This window comes from Lissotriton vulgaris, chromosome 2_1, assembly GCF_964263255.1.
Source record: "Lissotriton vulgaris chromosome 2_1, aLisVul1.2, whole genome shotgun sequence".
Taxonomy (NCBI): domain Eukaryota; kingdom Metazoa; phylum Chordata; class Amphibia; order Caudata; family Salamandridae; genus Lissotriton; species Lissotriton vulgaris.
This window is the reverse complement of record NC_141687.1, coordinates 1689747399-1689761348: the sequence shown is the minus strand read 5'-3', so window position 1 is coordinate 1689761348 and position 13950 is coordinate 1689747399. Positions and strand designations below refer to the sequence as shown.

The following is a 13950-nucleotide window of genomic DNA, read 5'->3' as shown; positions in this document are numbered from 1 at the left end:
CCCCAGGGCTCATCACTCAGCCCGACGCTGTTCAACATCTACATGGCCCCCCTCGCACAAGTGGCCCGCCACCACAACCTCAACATCATCTCCTACGCCGACGACACCAAGCTCATCCTCTCCCTCACCAAGGACCCCCACACCGCCAAAACCAACATTCAGAAGGGCATGAAGGCCATTGCCGACTGGATGAAGAGCAGCCGTCTGAAACTGAACTCGGACAAGACAGAGATCCACATCCCCGGACCCTCCCCCACAGCCTGGGACGACTACTGGTGGCAGACTGCACTAGGGACAGCACCGGCACCAACCGACCATGCACGCAACCTAGGATTCATTCTCTACTCCTCCCTCTCCATGTCCAAACAAGTCAACGTGGTCTCCTCCTCCTGCTACAACACCCTACGCTTGCTCCGCCGGATCTACAAATGGATCCCAACCAAAACAAGAAAAACGGTGACACAGGGCCTTGTCAGCAGCAGACTGGACTACGGCAATGCACTGGATCCCCATCGACAGGAGGATCACCTTCAAGCTCCTCACCCACGCACACAAGGCACTCCACAACGCCGGACCAGCCTACCTGAAAAGCAGACTCCGCTTCTACACCCCCACCCGCCAGCTCCGCTCCGCCAGTCTCGCCCTCGCAGATGTCCCCCGCATCCAAAGCACGACCGCCGGCGGCAGATCCTTCTCTAACCTCGCCGCCAAAACCTGGAACACCCTCCCCACCCACCTACGTCAGACCCAAGACCTACTCACCTTCAGAAGACTCCTCAAGACCTGGCTCTTCGAGAAGTAGCGGCACCCCCCCCCCCCCTCCCCCACCCCTCAGCGCCTTGAGACCCTCACGGGTAAGTAGCACGCTTTACAAGTCCCCTGATTGATTGATTGTGGCACGTTCTAAATTGAGGGATTAAGTCCCCTTGAATACTGGGGGTCCCTGGGGGCCAACTAGCCCACCAGGAACCTCCACTATGCGCCAGGTGGCTGCGTTGCAGAGAGGTGTAAAAAGGGACGCAGCCTCATTACACCTCTCTGCAATGCAGCCCCCTGGCGCATACTGGAGGTTCCTGGTGGGCTACTTGGCCCCCAGGGACCCCCAGTATTCAAGAGGCATTACTTCCTCCTCTGCAAACGCGCCGTGGCCTCTCTGATCCTGGTGTTTTTAAAAACTTTTTTTTGGCCTTGGGGGCCCTTGTGGGATCCCCTAAGCAGGCCTAGGGGGGTCAGGGTGTTTCTACCCTGACCCCTTTTCTTGTTTTTTGCGTTTCTTTTTCTGTTTACTTGTGCCTTGGTTCTACCAAGGCACAAGATGGCTGCCAACACTTCCTGGTTTGGAGTGTTGACAGCCAATTAGCATGCAGCTCGTGCTCGGGAGGGTACTCGTATAATCCTCGGACAGTACTTCGTCTCTAGATACATCTATGATTAGACTTTTGATTTTCTCAGGAACTACTGCACAGATTTACACCATTTAACAAAAAGCATCATCTGTGAACGAAACTACCTTTTTGCCAAATTTGGTGTAATTCCATTCAGCAGTTCGGGCTGTAGCCAGTCTTAAAGGTCCCTATGGAAAATTGCATGGGGAAAACACGTTTTGGGGCCCCCCATTTTTCTCAGCCCCCACTTGACAAATCACCCCGAAACTTTCAGGATCGGAGCAGAGCGCCCCATCTACTTGGAGAATTTCGCGAAGATTCGTCGACCGGCGCCAAATTTATTCCAAATAGAATGTTGCAGATTTCCTATGGAAACTAGGTCCTAACTATAAATACCTACTGGCGACCACCAGTAGGATGGATATATATATATTGCGTGTAGTACACAGATGTACATTAAGTGATCTTTTCTCAAATCCAGACTATTCTAACTCCAACCCCTTTTAGAAGAGATCATGTTGAAATATACTAGCGGCAGTAGCAAAATGAAATATTAATCAAGGTGATTGATTTAGTGACCAAGGAACACACTGATTTCCAGGTACGTTCCCAGTCAATTTGAAATGTTTCATTGTGCGATAATGTTAGTTAGGCCCACACGGTTCAGTCAACACACAGGGAGTGGAGCTGTAAGGATGTAGGTTATGTAGGGTTGGGCGAGAAAGGGGGGGATTGAATTCTAATTGTTTCTTTTAAGTTCTATTACTATGCTTCTAGTGGTCATGAAGTGTTTTCTGGTGGGCCATCACAGACCGTGCCAGATCCTGTTATCTACTTTACCAGACCTAGAAAAATAAAGCAGATTGTACTCATGTCCATAATTTCTTTATTTGGAAGACATAAAAATCCTACTTTGAGCACAGATCCAAATCTTGAGCAATGAAAAGGCACATTGGGGTCCAGCCACCTCTGGTTCAGTCAGCACAGGCTCAGAATGGACCAGCTTGAGAGGTAGATGATTAAATGAGGCATGACAGGGGAGGGTGGTGACAACTATTGGATGTTATATTGAAGTGAAGGCAGGAGTCAGAAAGCTAGCATCAGTGTAACAAAATTTAGTCCAAAGGCCTCCTGCACCTCCATCTGTCTACAGTTGTTCCCACACACAGCTGGGTTGCACAGGTCCATAAAGCCTCTTTGCGGAGGGCGAACAGGGGGTCTTCAGTCGGAGGGGTCTCGACATTCAGTGCAGTCTTTCATATCCTCGGAGTAGTTCTCAATCTGGATTGTCGTGGTGTGAAAGTTAAATTTGCTCTGTAACTGGGTGCTGGCTTCTTTGAGCAATACCTGGGCATCGGCATCTTCATCTGGAAGGAGAAAGCAGTCAAGAGAAGCGTTAGAGGCGAAGCATCCCTACAGTGTAAACTGGGGAGGAGTTACAGAAGACTGGTCACTCTTGTTGACAGAGGGGGTGGGGTCAGATGGGATACCTCAGAGTACTTCGGTAAATGCAGATAGGAGTTACATTACAAGCATACATGGGGAGGAGTCACATCACTAAAGTATAAACATGCCAACAAGGTGCATGTTGAAATTCTAAAGAGAGAAAGCATACATGGGGCAAAAGCATACTCAAGACTGTGCAGTCAGGAGAGTCCAAAGAAGCGTACACAGAGGAGTCATCATTACAAATGCATAGTCAGAGGACTTAAAGGACTGAAATGGGCTTTTTTTGGTGTACGATGAAGACATTCACATGCCTAAAGTAGTAGTTAGTAAAAGGAGTTAGAATACAAAATGTGCATTAATTGCTCTGACTTCATGATATACAGACGATGGAAAATGAACTAAAAGTCAAATGGGGAAGAATCTAGAGATTAATCAACAACAAGAGAGGGAGGATTTATAAGAGGAACACTCCTATATCCCCGATTATAAATACAAAAACAACTAAGGAGTGACTTATTGGAGCCTTGGACATACAAATAGAGTCAGACACCCCTGAGGACAAAACATTCTTCCACCTCCTAGTGATAAACAAATGCTGGAACCAGACAAAAAAGAAGAAAAATGTGAGACCACATACACCAGAAACAAACAAACTGAGTTGTTAAGAAGAACCCTCACTCACCCTAATGGTGACATGCTTCATCACGGGGTTCCCACTGAAGGAACCGAATGTCCCTCCAGTGTGCTTCGACGCCTGATTTGCAGCGGAGCGGGTTGTTGTGAGATGGACTTGGTGTATGTGAATAAGTGCAAGTGAAAAAAAAAAATTATTAGTTGTACCCAAAATCAATTTTATTCAGCGGTCAACCAATATTGTTAAAAACAATGTGTGGGATATTAAGGGTGGTTATATTATTGACCACTTTTGTCCCTTCAGTAATAGGTCGACATGTTTCAGCTGTCTCTTTATATTCTTGCAGCTTTCTTCAGGACCAGTGACGTAAAAAATCCCTGGTGGTCCGTGCTCGCTAAGGCACGTCCAACCAATGGATATGTGTGAAAAATAGGCATAAAAAAAGGGGATTACCATAAGATACGGTTGCTGCAACCTAGTATTTCCAGGTGCGCAAAGAAAAGCACAGATCTATAGTGCTGTCATCTATGGGCTTAGACGGGGGAGGCTATCTTCACGCTACTGCAATTTGCTCGTAGCGACTCGCCTCCTTACACCTATCGGATCCGCTGCCGCAGTTTCCGGGCGGCGGCAGCGGATCCGATAGGTGTAAGGAGGCGAGTCGCTACGAGCAAATTGCAGTAGCGTGAAGATAGCCTCCCCCGTCTAAGCCCATAGATGACAGCACTATAGATCTGTGCTTTTCTTTGCGCACCTGGAAATACTAGGTTGCAGCAACCGTATCTTACGGTAATCCCCTTTTTTTATGCCTATTTTTCACACATATTCACTGGTTGGACGTGCCTTAGCGAGCACGGACCACCAGGGATTTTTTACGTCACTGGTCCTGAAGAAAGCTGCAAGAATATAAAGAGACAGCTGAAACATGTCGACCTATTACTGAAGGGACAAAAGTGGTCAATAATATAACCACCCTTAATATCCCACACATTGTTTTTAACAATATTGGTTGACCGCTGAATAAAATTGATTTTGGGTACAGCTAATATTTTTTTTTTCACTTGCACTTATTCACATACACCAAGTCCATCTCACAACAACCCGCTCCGCTGCAAATCAGGCGTCGAAGCACACTGGAGGGACATTCGGTTCCTCCAGTGGGAACCCCGTGATGAAGCATGTCACCATTAGGGTGAGTGAGGGTTCTTCTTAACAACTCAGTTTGTTTGTTTCTGGTGTATGTGGTCTCACATTTTTCTTCTTTTTTGTCTGGTTCCAGCATTTGTTTATCACTAGGAGGTGGAAGAATGTTTTGTCCTCAGGGGTGTCTGACTCTATTTGTATGTCCAAGGCTCCAATAAGTCACTCCTTAGTTGTTTTTGTAAGAATCTAGAGATGACATGACCAGAAAGGGATTTCTTCCACCACTGAAACAAAGTAAGATGGGAACAAGACACATAATAGGTATGAACGGGCAGGGGGTCAGTGAGAAATATCACACATGGCCCAGGACAAAGCCACGCAGAAAGGTCATACGATTGGCAAAGGAAATGTTAGCCAAAAGGCACATGGCTGCCCAACATGAATATGCCCCAAACTACATGAATGGAGATCAATCAACAGAATTATACTAAGAAAAAGCAAAGACAACGGGACAACATTGTTCATTTATTTTAAACCCACCCTGTCTTTACCTTCATCCCACTTTCTATGATCCTCCCTTTAACCACCATTTGCGATCCAACACACATTCTGAACTTCATGTTTTCCTTTCTGCCCCCACACTTCAAAATACTGCTGCCCCTACACTTCAAAATACCACGGCCCCTCACGCACCATACATTGTTATCTATAGCTTTTTCTATCACTTATTTTGTAATTTCTGTACTGCATTCTCCCCGGCTCATTAAGACCATCTCAACCTCATGAACTGCACCCAGCAGGAACCCAATTTTGATCCAACAGCACTAAACCACAGGCATAAATCCCAAAACACAAACCTCTTCACAACCCCCATCAGACAATCACAAGAACCTCCATGATCTCGATTGCAGCTGTAACATCATGGAGAATTGGCAAACCTTCAAAATCGATTGAGTCCAACATTCTACATTTCCCAAATTCCCTCAGAATAAACCTGTCCTGGTCTGTTTTATTGTCTTGCAAGCTAGAGCAAACGTCACCAATCCTTTCACACACATGCACATGCACCCATCTGTAATGCAGCTACACAATCTGGCATAATCTCCAATCACTTGCAATGATTCCACCATACATCAGAGCAGCTTTAACTCAATGGAAGAAGATCCAGTCCCTTTTGGGGAATGACTCCAACCTTCTACCATCCCCCCAAACCCGTCAATATAAATCTTTGCCAAACAAGCTTGGAAAGCAGGGGCAAAAACGACCACACCACTCATACATGGGTACCCAATGTGTACACTGACCAGACTACCAGGCTAGGATATCTACTCTTTAAATACCTTCTTATGAATATAGAAAACAAATGATTAGTATTTCCTGTTATGACATACTGCATCTCAAATAGCTGCGAATTTTCAAAACATTTGGTTAAAACAGCTCAAAAGCAGCTTAAAAAAATTCTTTGCTACAAATTTGATAACCTCCTTTGATTGGGCAAACTCAAAAAGAGTGAGTGGTAATGTGAAATATGTGGTACTCACTGATCGCAATGTGCACCGATAGCACTGGCTGTGACACCGTTAGTGCCCAGATGTGCAGGCTGTGCAGCGCCTTCACCCCCGGGATGCGCAGCAGACATTCCTTCACAGCATTGAAGTCTACGCCCTTTGGAGTCCCTGCAAGCAAGCAAAGAATATTTCACTGACAACCAGTGGGGCGAGGGGGTGCAGACGAAAATATGTGAAGAGTAGATGATAGAAGGGTGTAAGGGAACAAGCTAAAGGGAATGGAAACTTCTGCTGTAGTTTGCAAGGGTGAAGGATGAGGAGAGAGAAAAAAGAGGAATTGCATAGAGATAGGGTGTCATGAAAGGAAAGGGGAAGGAAACATTCAGAGGTAGTTAAAGGATTAGATTGAGTGGTAGGAGAGCGTGAAGCGCAGAGGATATGAGGGGGTGAGACAACAAGGTAGAGAAGAAAATGTTTGACAATTATGAGGAGAGAGAAGCAGAGTTTGAAGGGTGCTAGAATAGAATAGAAAAACAAGATACGAGGGGGTAGAGGAATAGAAGCAGGCGAACTAGAGGCACAAATGGGCAATAAGGAAATCATGTAAAGAACGCAGAGAGGCAAAGGAAGGACAAAGGTGCAATGGTGACATCTGGATAGTTATGTAAATGTCAGTGGAACACCAAGGAAGAGAAAATGGGGAAGACATGAACCAACATGGATTTTAGAATAAAACCAAACAAGTTGAACTACCCACGTGGGATAAAGGACATATCTAGAGAATATCAGACTACAACCCCCCCCCGTATATATGTCGTGATATCAAATAAATTCCACAAAGATTGAGAAGGAAGATTTCCAATCTTAACGCAAAAAGTACTGACTAACCCTACGGATACAGAGATCAGATGAGGATTATTAAATAGCAACAAAGTAACTCCAACTGAAACAAAAACCTACATAAAGCCATAAAACCCTACCCTCCTACCCCTCCTTCCCCCTTCTGGGATACATCACATTCAGTTTTCCTGGTAGAGCGATTCCGCAAGATATTGTTAAGGGATTCAATGTTAAGTTTGTAGGGAGAGCTAAAGAAGGTGTACAAGCCATTACAAATTCCAATAGCTGATCTCACTTTATGTTTCATTTAATACTTGGTAATTCGTGGTATGTTCTGGGCATTCATGGCATGATGGCGTCTCTTAGTAGGATGCTGGCCCTAGCATAATCATGGCAATGTTGGGGAAACTGTGGCGTTCCTGAAATCAAGACTACCCCAGTACAATGGTGGTACTAGCATACCAATTGTTAATCACTGGAATATTTTGGGTGTCTCGTGGCCCGTATCGCTCATTTAAAGCTGGACCAAGCATAAGGATGCTAATCAAGGGCCGACTGTGGGCAGCCATGGTATGGAGAGAATGGTGTTATTCTAGAAATGTTGTGGCATCCACAGGAAAATAGGTTTATAGATGACCATCGAGAGCAAAATCTCTCATTTTGGGGCAACCGTACACAAGTATGTGATGAAAATGACAAACTGGTCAAATAAGCAATTATTTAAAATGAAAAGCTGGTATTCCAGGCCAGACATTTCTTGGCCATGACAATCCGCTTTGGTGTGGGGGAACAGAGTTTATTATCCAAAATCAAAACGTGAATTTCCATAAATTGAGGACTGTGTTAGGGAGTAAAATGATTATAAAGGACCGATATCGAGACACATGATAAGTGGTATAGTGAAGGCAGCCACTGCAGATTTCTGTGGCATGGGTCAGCATAAACATACCTCTGGCCGCTGTATGTATCTATACTAACCGGTTACTTATAGGCCATAACTCTTTGGGAGATAGCCTTTTAGATAGTACTATACAAATTCCGGGAAACAGATCTAGTAGAATATAGAATGCTTAGGAAAGTTCATTTAAAGGGTATTGCAAGGAGGATGTCGAATCTTCCAACATAATGAGTATTTTCACATATCTTACTCTTGCACTGCATAGTTGTATTAACCTTGTAATTTGCTTGATCGTGTTGTTTGTATTCTTAGTACGACATTGTACTGGGTATAGTTGCACTATTCTAAACTTGTATCTATTCTACCTCATACAATGTAAAGCGCTCTGATACCCAAGGGTCTTGTACGCGCTGTACAAAACTCTTTAAATAAAATAAAAATAAATAAACAAAGATTGGCTGATTTTATTTGCCCTATCAAGCACAAATATGGCAAGAAAACAGACATTTTCCACTGGAGGGCTTCAGTTGGATTGTATGGTACCACGAACCCCAGCACACAGTGCAACAGTAACCCATCTGGTAGTCCACTTCAGGCCAAAATATAATCGTACAAACTGCCTGTGTCACCTGCAACTTTAATTGACTGAGTATCCACACTGGTGAACACGCTCATGATGAGCAAAACGCATCAGGGTTACCAGTGCAGCAGAACAAATAAAAACTCTTTACCACCACTTTGTGAGCGCGCCACATTCTTCTCTAAGAGGAATGATTTTTGGGATATTTAACACATATCTATAGTTAGAATTGATATTTCATGAATAGTCACTATTACGGCTCGAGACGCTAGTCTTCAAGTTTGGTGTAACCCATCAGCTGTGAGGTCTCATTCGTATATCGTTGGCATTCTTTTATGAGGATGTAAAATCTTTCTAGCTCTGCTGTGGACAGCCCAAGAATAAAGAGATGTGTTGCTTTTTTTTCTTGCCTTCTACCTGCCCCTGGAGACGGTCAGTTATAAGAGAGGTTTGAGAACTTGGGAAGGGAAGAATGGGAAAAACAAGCACTGGCATAGCCATTAGGTCTTGTCTTTGGGACCTTATAAGTGTTTAGCCATGCAACATGATGTTGTTGCACCAAGGATATTGTGCTGGATAACTAAACACTTAAAAGGGTCCCAAAGGCGAGACCTATTGACTATGCCAAAGCTTGTTTACACGATTGCTGGGAACCCGTGCCTGGTGCACCCACATTGCTAGTAATCTTGCACATGGTTGCCACTAGTGTTTACTTGTCTGATGTGGTCAGGATTAAATCCCAAATAATATTAGTAGCTTCGGATGATTTTAATTGAACTTAAGTAGCTCGTACTGCAGAAAAGGTTGGCGACCCCTGTTTTAATTAAACTATTTTCATTGGTAAAGGTTGTCATGTCATTTATATTGGTGAGTGAGGATTGTACACACAAACCCCAAATCATATGGGCATGTTTAATAAATGTGGTTATTCCACGTGTCCCGCAAGTATGGTAAATCCACAAACATCAGCAATGCTTGCCATCTGAATTACCCATGTAGAGCCCCACTCGAATTGTACAGCATTTGAGAGGATCAGACACTTTTTAAAAAGCACCTTGAAGGGCATCTTTAACCAGTGTGTATATTTATCAGCAATGGGCTCCTATAAATACCCATGATTGATTCCCATCACGAAGCACAGAACTCAGTCTCATACCCAATAGAAACTGGAACAAATCACCCAATGGTGGAAGGCATACCCTCAAGTGTAGCGGTTAGTCATTTGGTCAATTCCAAGCATAAATACAGTTGCATGTTCGTGGCAACACAATATGAGCCAACAGAATAAGTGGCGATAGCTTTTCGGTGTGCTCGGCCACACTACTGAACACGATCCCTGATAAACTTCACCACATAGCCCCCCTAAACTACTACAGAGAAATAGAATTGCCCAGTTTAGTGAAAGCCAATAAACAGCAGACTCATGACAGCAGGTTAAAAGGCAGGCACATTGGCAAAACTATTATCCAGTACTTTGCTTCAAACAAGCATTTACAATGCAACGGTCTCGCCTTTGCAAAAGTTAGCGCTATTGGCATTGTAAATGACAATATTTTATTTGTGTTGGCTTTGAAAACAGATAAATAAATGTCATTGTCATTTACAATGCCGATATCTTAATCTCTTCCAAATACTACACACAAACATACAGACCCACACACACAGAGCCCACACACACGCATAGAGCCCCACACACACACAGAGCCCCACACAGAGCCACACACACACAGAGCCCCACACCCACACAGAGCCCCACACCCACACAGAGCCCCACACCCACACAGAGCCCCACACCCACACAGAGCCCCACATTATACGCTTGCCTGTTGATGACGAGAGACTTGGAAATTAATTTGTAAATCATAACATGATGACATGGATTACATCAAACAGTTACTGGGGAAGACAGTCATGAGGACTAGGCGGGCAAGGTAGTATGGAAGGATATGATTAATGTTTAATTATGGAGGTTAATTTACAGACACAATGGAAAAGGCAACAAAACATCAACTTTCATAACACAGGGCATGCGCTACAAACACAACGATATGCCACTAAACTGCTGATTCTCCAACGAAGGTAAGAGTGTTAGTCTTAAATGTTGGCATTGTTGAAATCAGTGGAGATTAAAAACTGTATGAAGTGAGAGGATGGTTTGCATGGTGGGCTAAAGGAGAAATCTTGTGGTGGGGAAGTTGCCAGTGACCACCAAACAGTAGTTGGGACTCGAGAGATAGGCAAGTGCGCAATCTATCTCTCTCTCTAACACACACACACATACACATACACATACACATACACATACACACAGGGCTACTGTCAGTAGCTGGCCTGAAAGAGCGATACCTGGAGATCGGGGAAGGTGTTAGACACAGCTAGCAGTTTACGCGGGTCAACATGTTGAGTCTCATCTATAGCCACAGGCGCCTGTCCATCCTCTTCTCCCGTCGGCAGCAGGAGAGCGGACTGCTATAAGTAATGCCGCTTACAACACTAGGCACTATACCTTCATACAGACATATTAACATTACAGTTGTAATCCGTAGTAGCAGAGTGACGCTCACAAGAGGGACTGCACAAGCGGTTGTCTGCCGAAGGAAGTCGACGCTCCAGCTGACGCACTGAGAGACGCTGTCTTTTCTCTTGCTGAGAAATCCAGCTCCAGTGTTTCCGGCTTCCCTTGCGGGTATCTGGGAAATAGAGTCCTGAGAGAGAGATACAAGACCTCCATCATTCTAAACCAAGGTACGGAGCTGATTAGACCCTTAGAGAATTCTTGATTAGATTCTTGGCAAGAAATAAAAAAAACTAAACTACTCCTCACTTACTTCTTCCCTTGTGCTAGGCTTAGGTCAGGTACACCGGGGTAGGTGTATTTTAGGAGCACCAGTTGAGTACTTTTAGCCATCATTTTTATACTGTATGTATTTTATCAGTTTTAAGGCAATTTATGACTTAGAAACCCAATCATGCTTTTACAGTACTACTTTATAATACTGTTCGTATTATATACTCTGTACTTTATTACCGGTACTACGATTGTAGCAGTACATTCCTTATGCTTGAGAAAGAAGACTGTTCAATAAATACTTTTATTGAAAACGCCCGTCTCTCTATTTTCTCAGCACCTCTGGTGAAACGAAGCATGCACAAATGACTGAGTAAAATAGCTATCTATTGTTTCCGTGACTCTTGAGATTGATTTCTTATTCTTGGGAAACAAAGTTGTCATGTTTATGCGGTTGTCAGGAACGAATCCCTTCTGGTTTATTCGAGAAAGTTTCTGGTGACCTCTGAGCTAGCTGGCACTCACACTTAAGTCTAATATATACGATAGAGACCTAGTCGACTTTAGTCCTACGTCTAAACTATAGTATATGTTATTCCAATGCGCAGAGCCTATTGGGAATATAGGAACTACACTACAATTCCATGTATATTAAAGTTTATATGATGGTGCATTTTCTGTGTATGCGTTTGTGCATGCCTGCCATTTCATTGTCATGATCAAGCCTTTTTTTGTCATCACATCATCAGCAACTAGACCATCAGAAGTATCAATTTGAATTATTGAAGTTTAAAAAAAAATGTTTTTAAATCACATAATAGACACAAGGATGAGTGATTAGTCATTTTCAGGATGTAAGTTCTCACTGCGCGAACCAGAAAAAAAAAACAATCAATGCTGGTGCATGTCTTCGCGGTAATTTCTAAATAAAATAAGGACAATAAAAACAAAAAGTATTGAATCGATCGACCACAGGGTTCAGCAGTTGGTGGCTATACAAGTATAGATCTGGAAACATATTTCAGTCTGAATTCTGCAGGATACGGCCTCGGTTTTTATTTCTGTTTGCTTACTTGGGGAACAGCATGAATTTCACGAGCACATACAACACAAATCAGAGACCATCCAAAATGAATTCACCACAGGCCAGGTGAAATGTTAACAGTAAGGTCACACAAGCTGTACGCCAAAATACTGACTAAGATAACGAAGAAGAGCTAATTAGTTCATTCAGGCTGGTTATCACAGACACTTGTGGTTTTGGCATGTTGTTGTCAACAGCCACAAGGTGGCAGCACTTCCCTAGTTCTGGATGGGGAAAGCCACACACAGCACAGAGTTTCCCTCGCGGGAACGAGCAGGAGCACCATTTGTTTGAAAGGTAATTACAAACAGATGGTTTCGGAGCTTGCTCCCGCAAAGGGAGTTGCCAAACGTGCACGCGTTGCCATTGAAAGCAATGCAATGTGGGCACGTTTTTGGCAGAAAAACCGAATCGATTTCAAGAGGTATCCTCCTATGCAGCGCATCCCCCCCTGCGTAGGCAAGACCTCCAGAAAGTGAAATGAAGAAATGTAAATTGACACGATAAAAAAATAAGAGACGTAAAATTAAACGTTCATAGCTTCTTTTCTCACATATCTCCATTTTGTCGCATCACAGGGAAACTGTGTGGGAAAATGCAGAATTTTGGATCCATTTCCTCAATCCTTTCTCAAGAAGGGTAACTTCAACCACTCTGGCGGAGGTCAGGCGTGCTTGCAACACTCATTGGGCTCATGGGGTTTCAAAATTACGATAAAAGAAGTTTTTTTTTTCCTTCTTTTGGTCGCACAATATGTTCCCAGGACTTACCTGGGCATTATACGAGAGATGGTTCCGTGATTAAATGACCTAACTCCATTAAAAGCTCCGACAATGTCTGGCTACAGAGTTACAGTACAGTATGTTACATCGCAAGGTAATTTTATTTTCATTTTGACCGTTTGGTTTAACTTTTGCTTCAACAGCTGTTGTGCAGAATGCCACATCGATATGCCTCAAATGTTTCTAGCACATACTGTTGGGAGATTGTTATTGAAGCAGAGATGTTTAAACAACAGTGTAAATATTAATTTGTAATAAAGCCTACATACAGCCAAGTCAAAATGTTAATCAGCCTTGTAAAATGACATTGTTAACGCGCACTCTTCATACTCAGAAAAGCGTCAAGTTCGATTTAGACACTTAAAAATGCAGATTAAAAGGGTTTTTGTTTTAATCAGAAAATGTATCATTTAGGAAATGACAAATAAGGGCAGTATCGACGTGTCAGTCAAGCACAGGAAGTGACTTAAGATTACATTTTACCCACAATTAATGAATTTTAGATTTTGTTTTTTAAATTGTTTATCCAACTCTAAAGGCCAGAGCAGCATCACGTCTGTCTTGTGTGGTGGTTTGGACGCGTCATGTCCGTGCCATTGGGCAATAGTCAGCAGGGAGTCTCAGAGCTGGACGAGGGTGGCGTACAGATGTGGAGACCTGAAGGTCTCAAGTCGAATCCGGACCTTTCCAGCCGTCTCAGGTACGTACATTTTGTACTTTAGATGGGGAAACTGTAACCACGTGCTAGTTCATAAACTGGTTTAGCTGGTTAGTTCAGGGAACAGCGTGTGCCAGCCTGGCTTATTACCCACAAGATGCCGGCGATCAGATGGATGCGGCCCCTCCATAAGCAGGGAGT

The 13950-nt window shown here is 43.7% G+C and overlaps 1 protein-coding gene across 1 annotated transcript in view; it reads right to left on the bottom strand.

The window, feature by feature from the left end:
* Positions 1-2254: 2254 nt before the first annotated feature.
* LOC147733108 (proton-coupled zinc antiporter SLC30A2-like) overlaps positions 2255-13950 on the bottom strand; it is a 139488-nt gene continuing 127792 nt past the window's right edge. Inside the window, exons 7-8 of the mRNA XM_086957659.1 lie at positions 6153-6287; positions 2255-2752 (exon numbers count right to left, since the gene is read on the bottom strand). Coding sequence (XP_086813785.1) covers positions 2607-2752; positions 6153-6287 — 281 coding nt within the window. The 3' untranslated portion in view covers positions 2255-2606. The remainder of the gene's footprint in view (positions 2753-6152; positions 6288-13950) is intronic.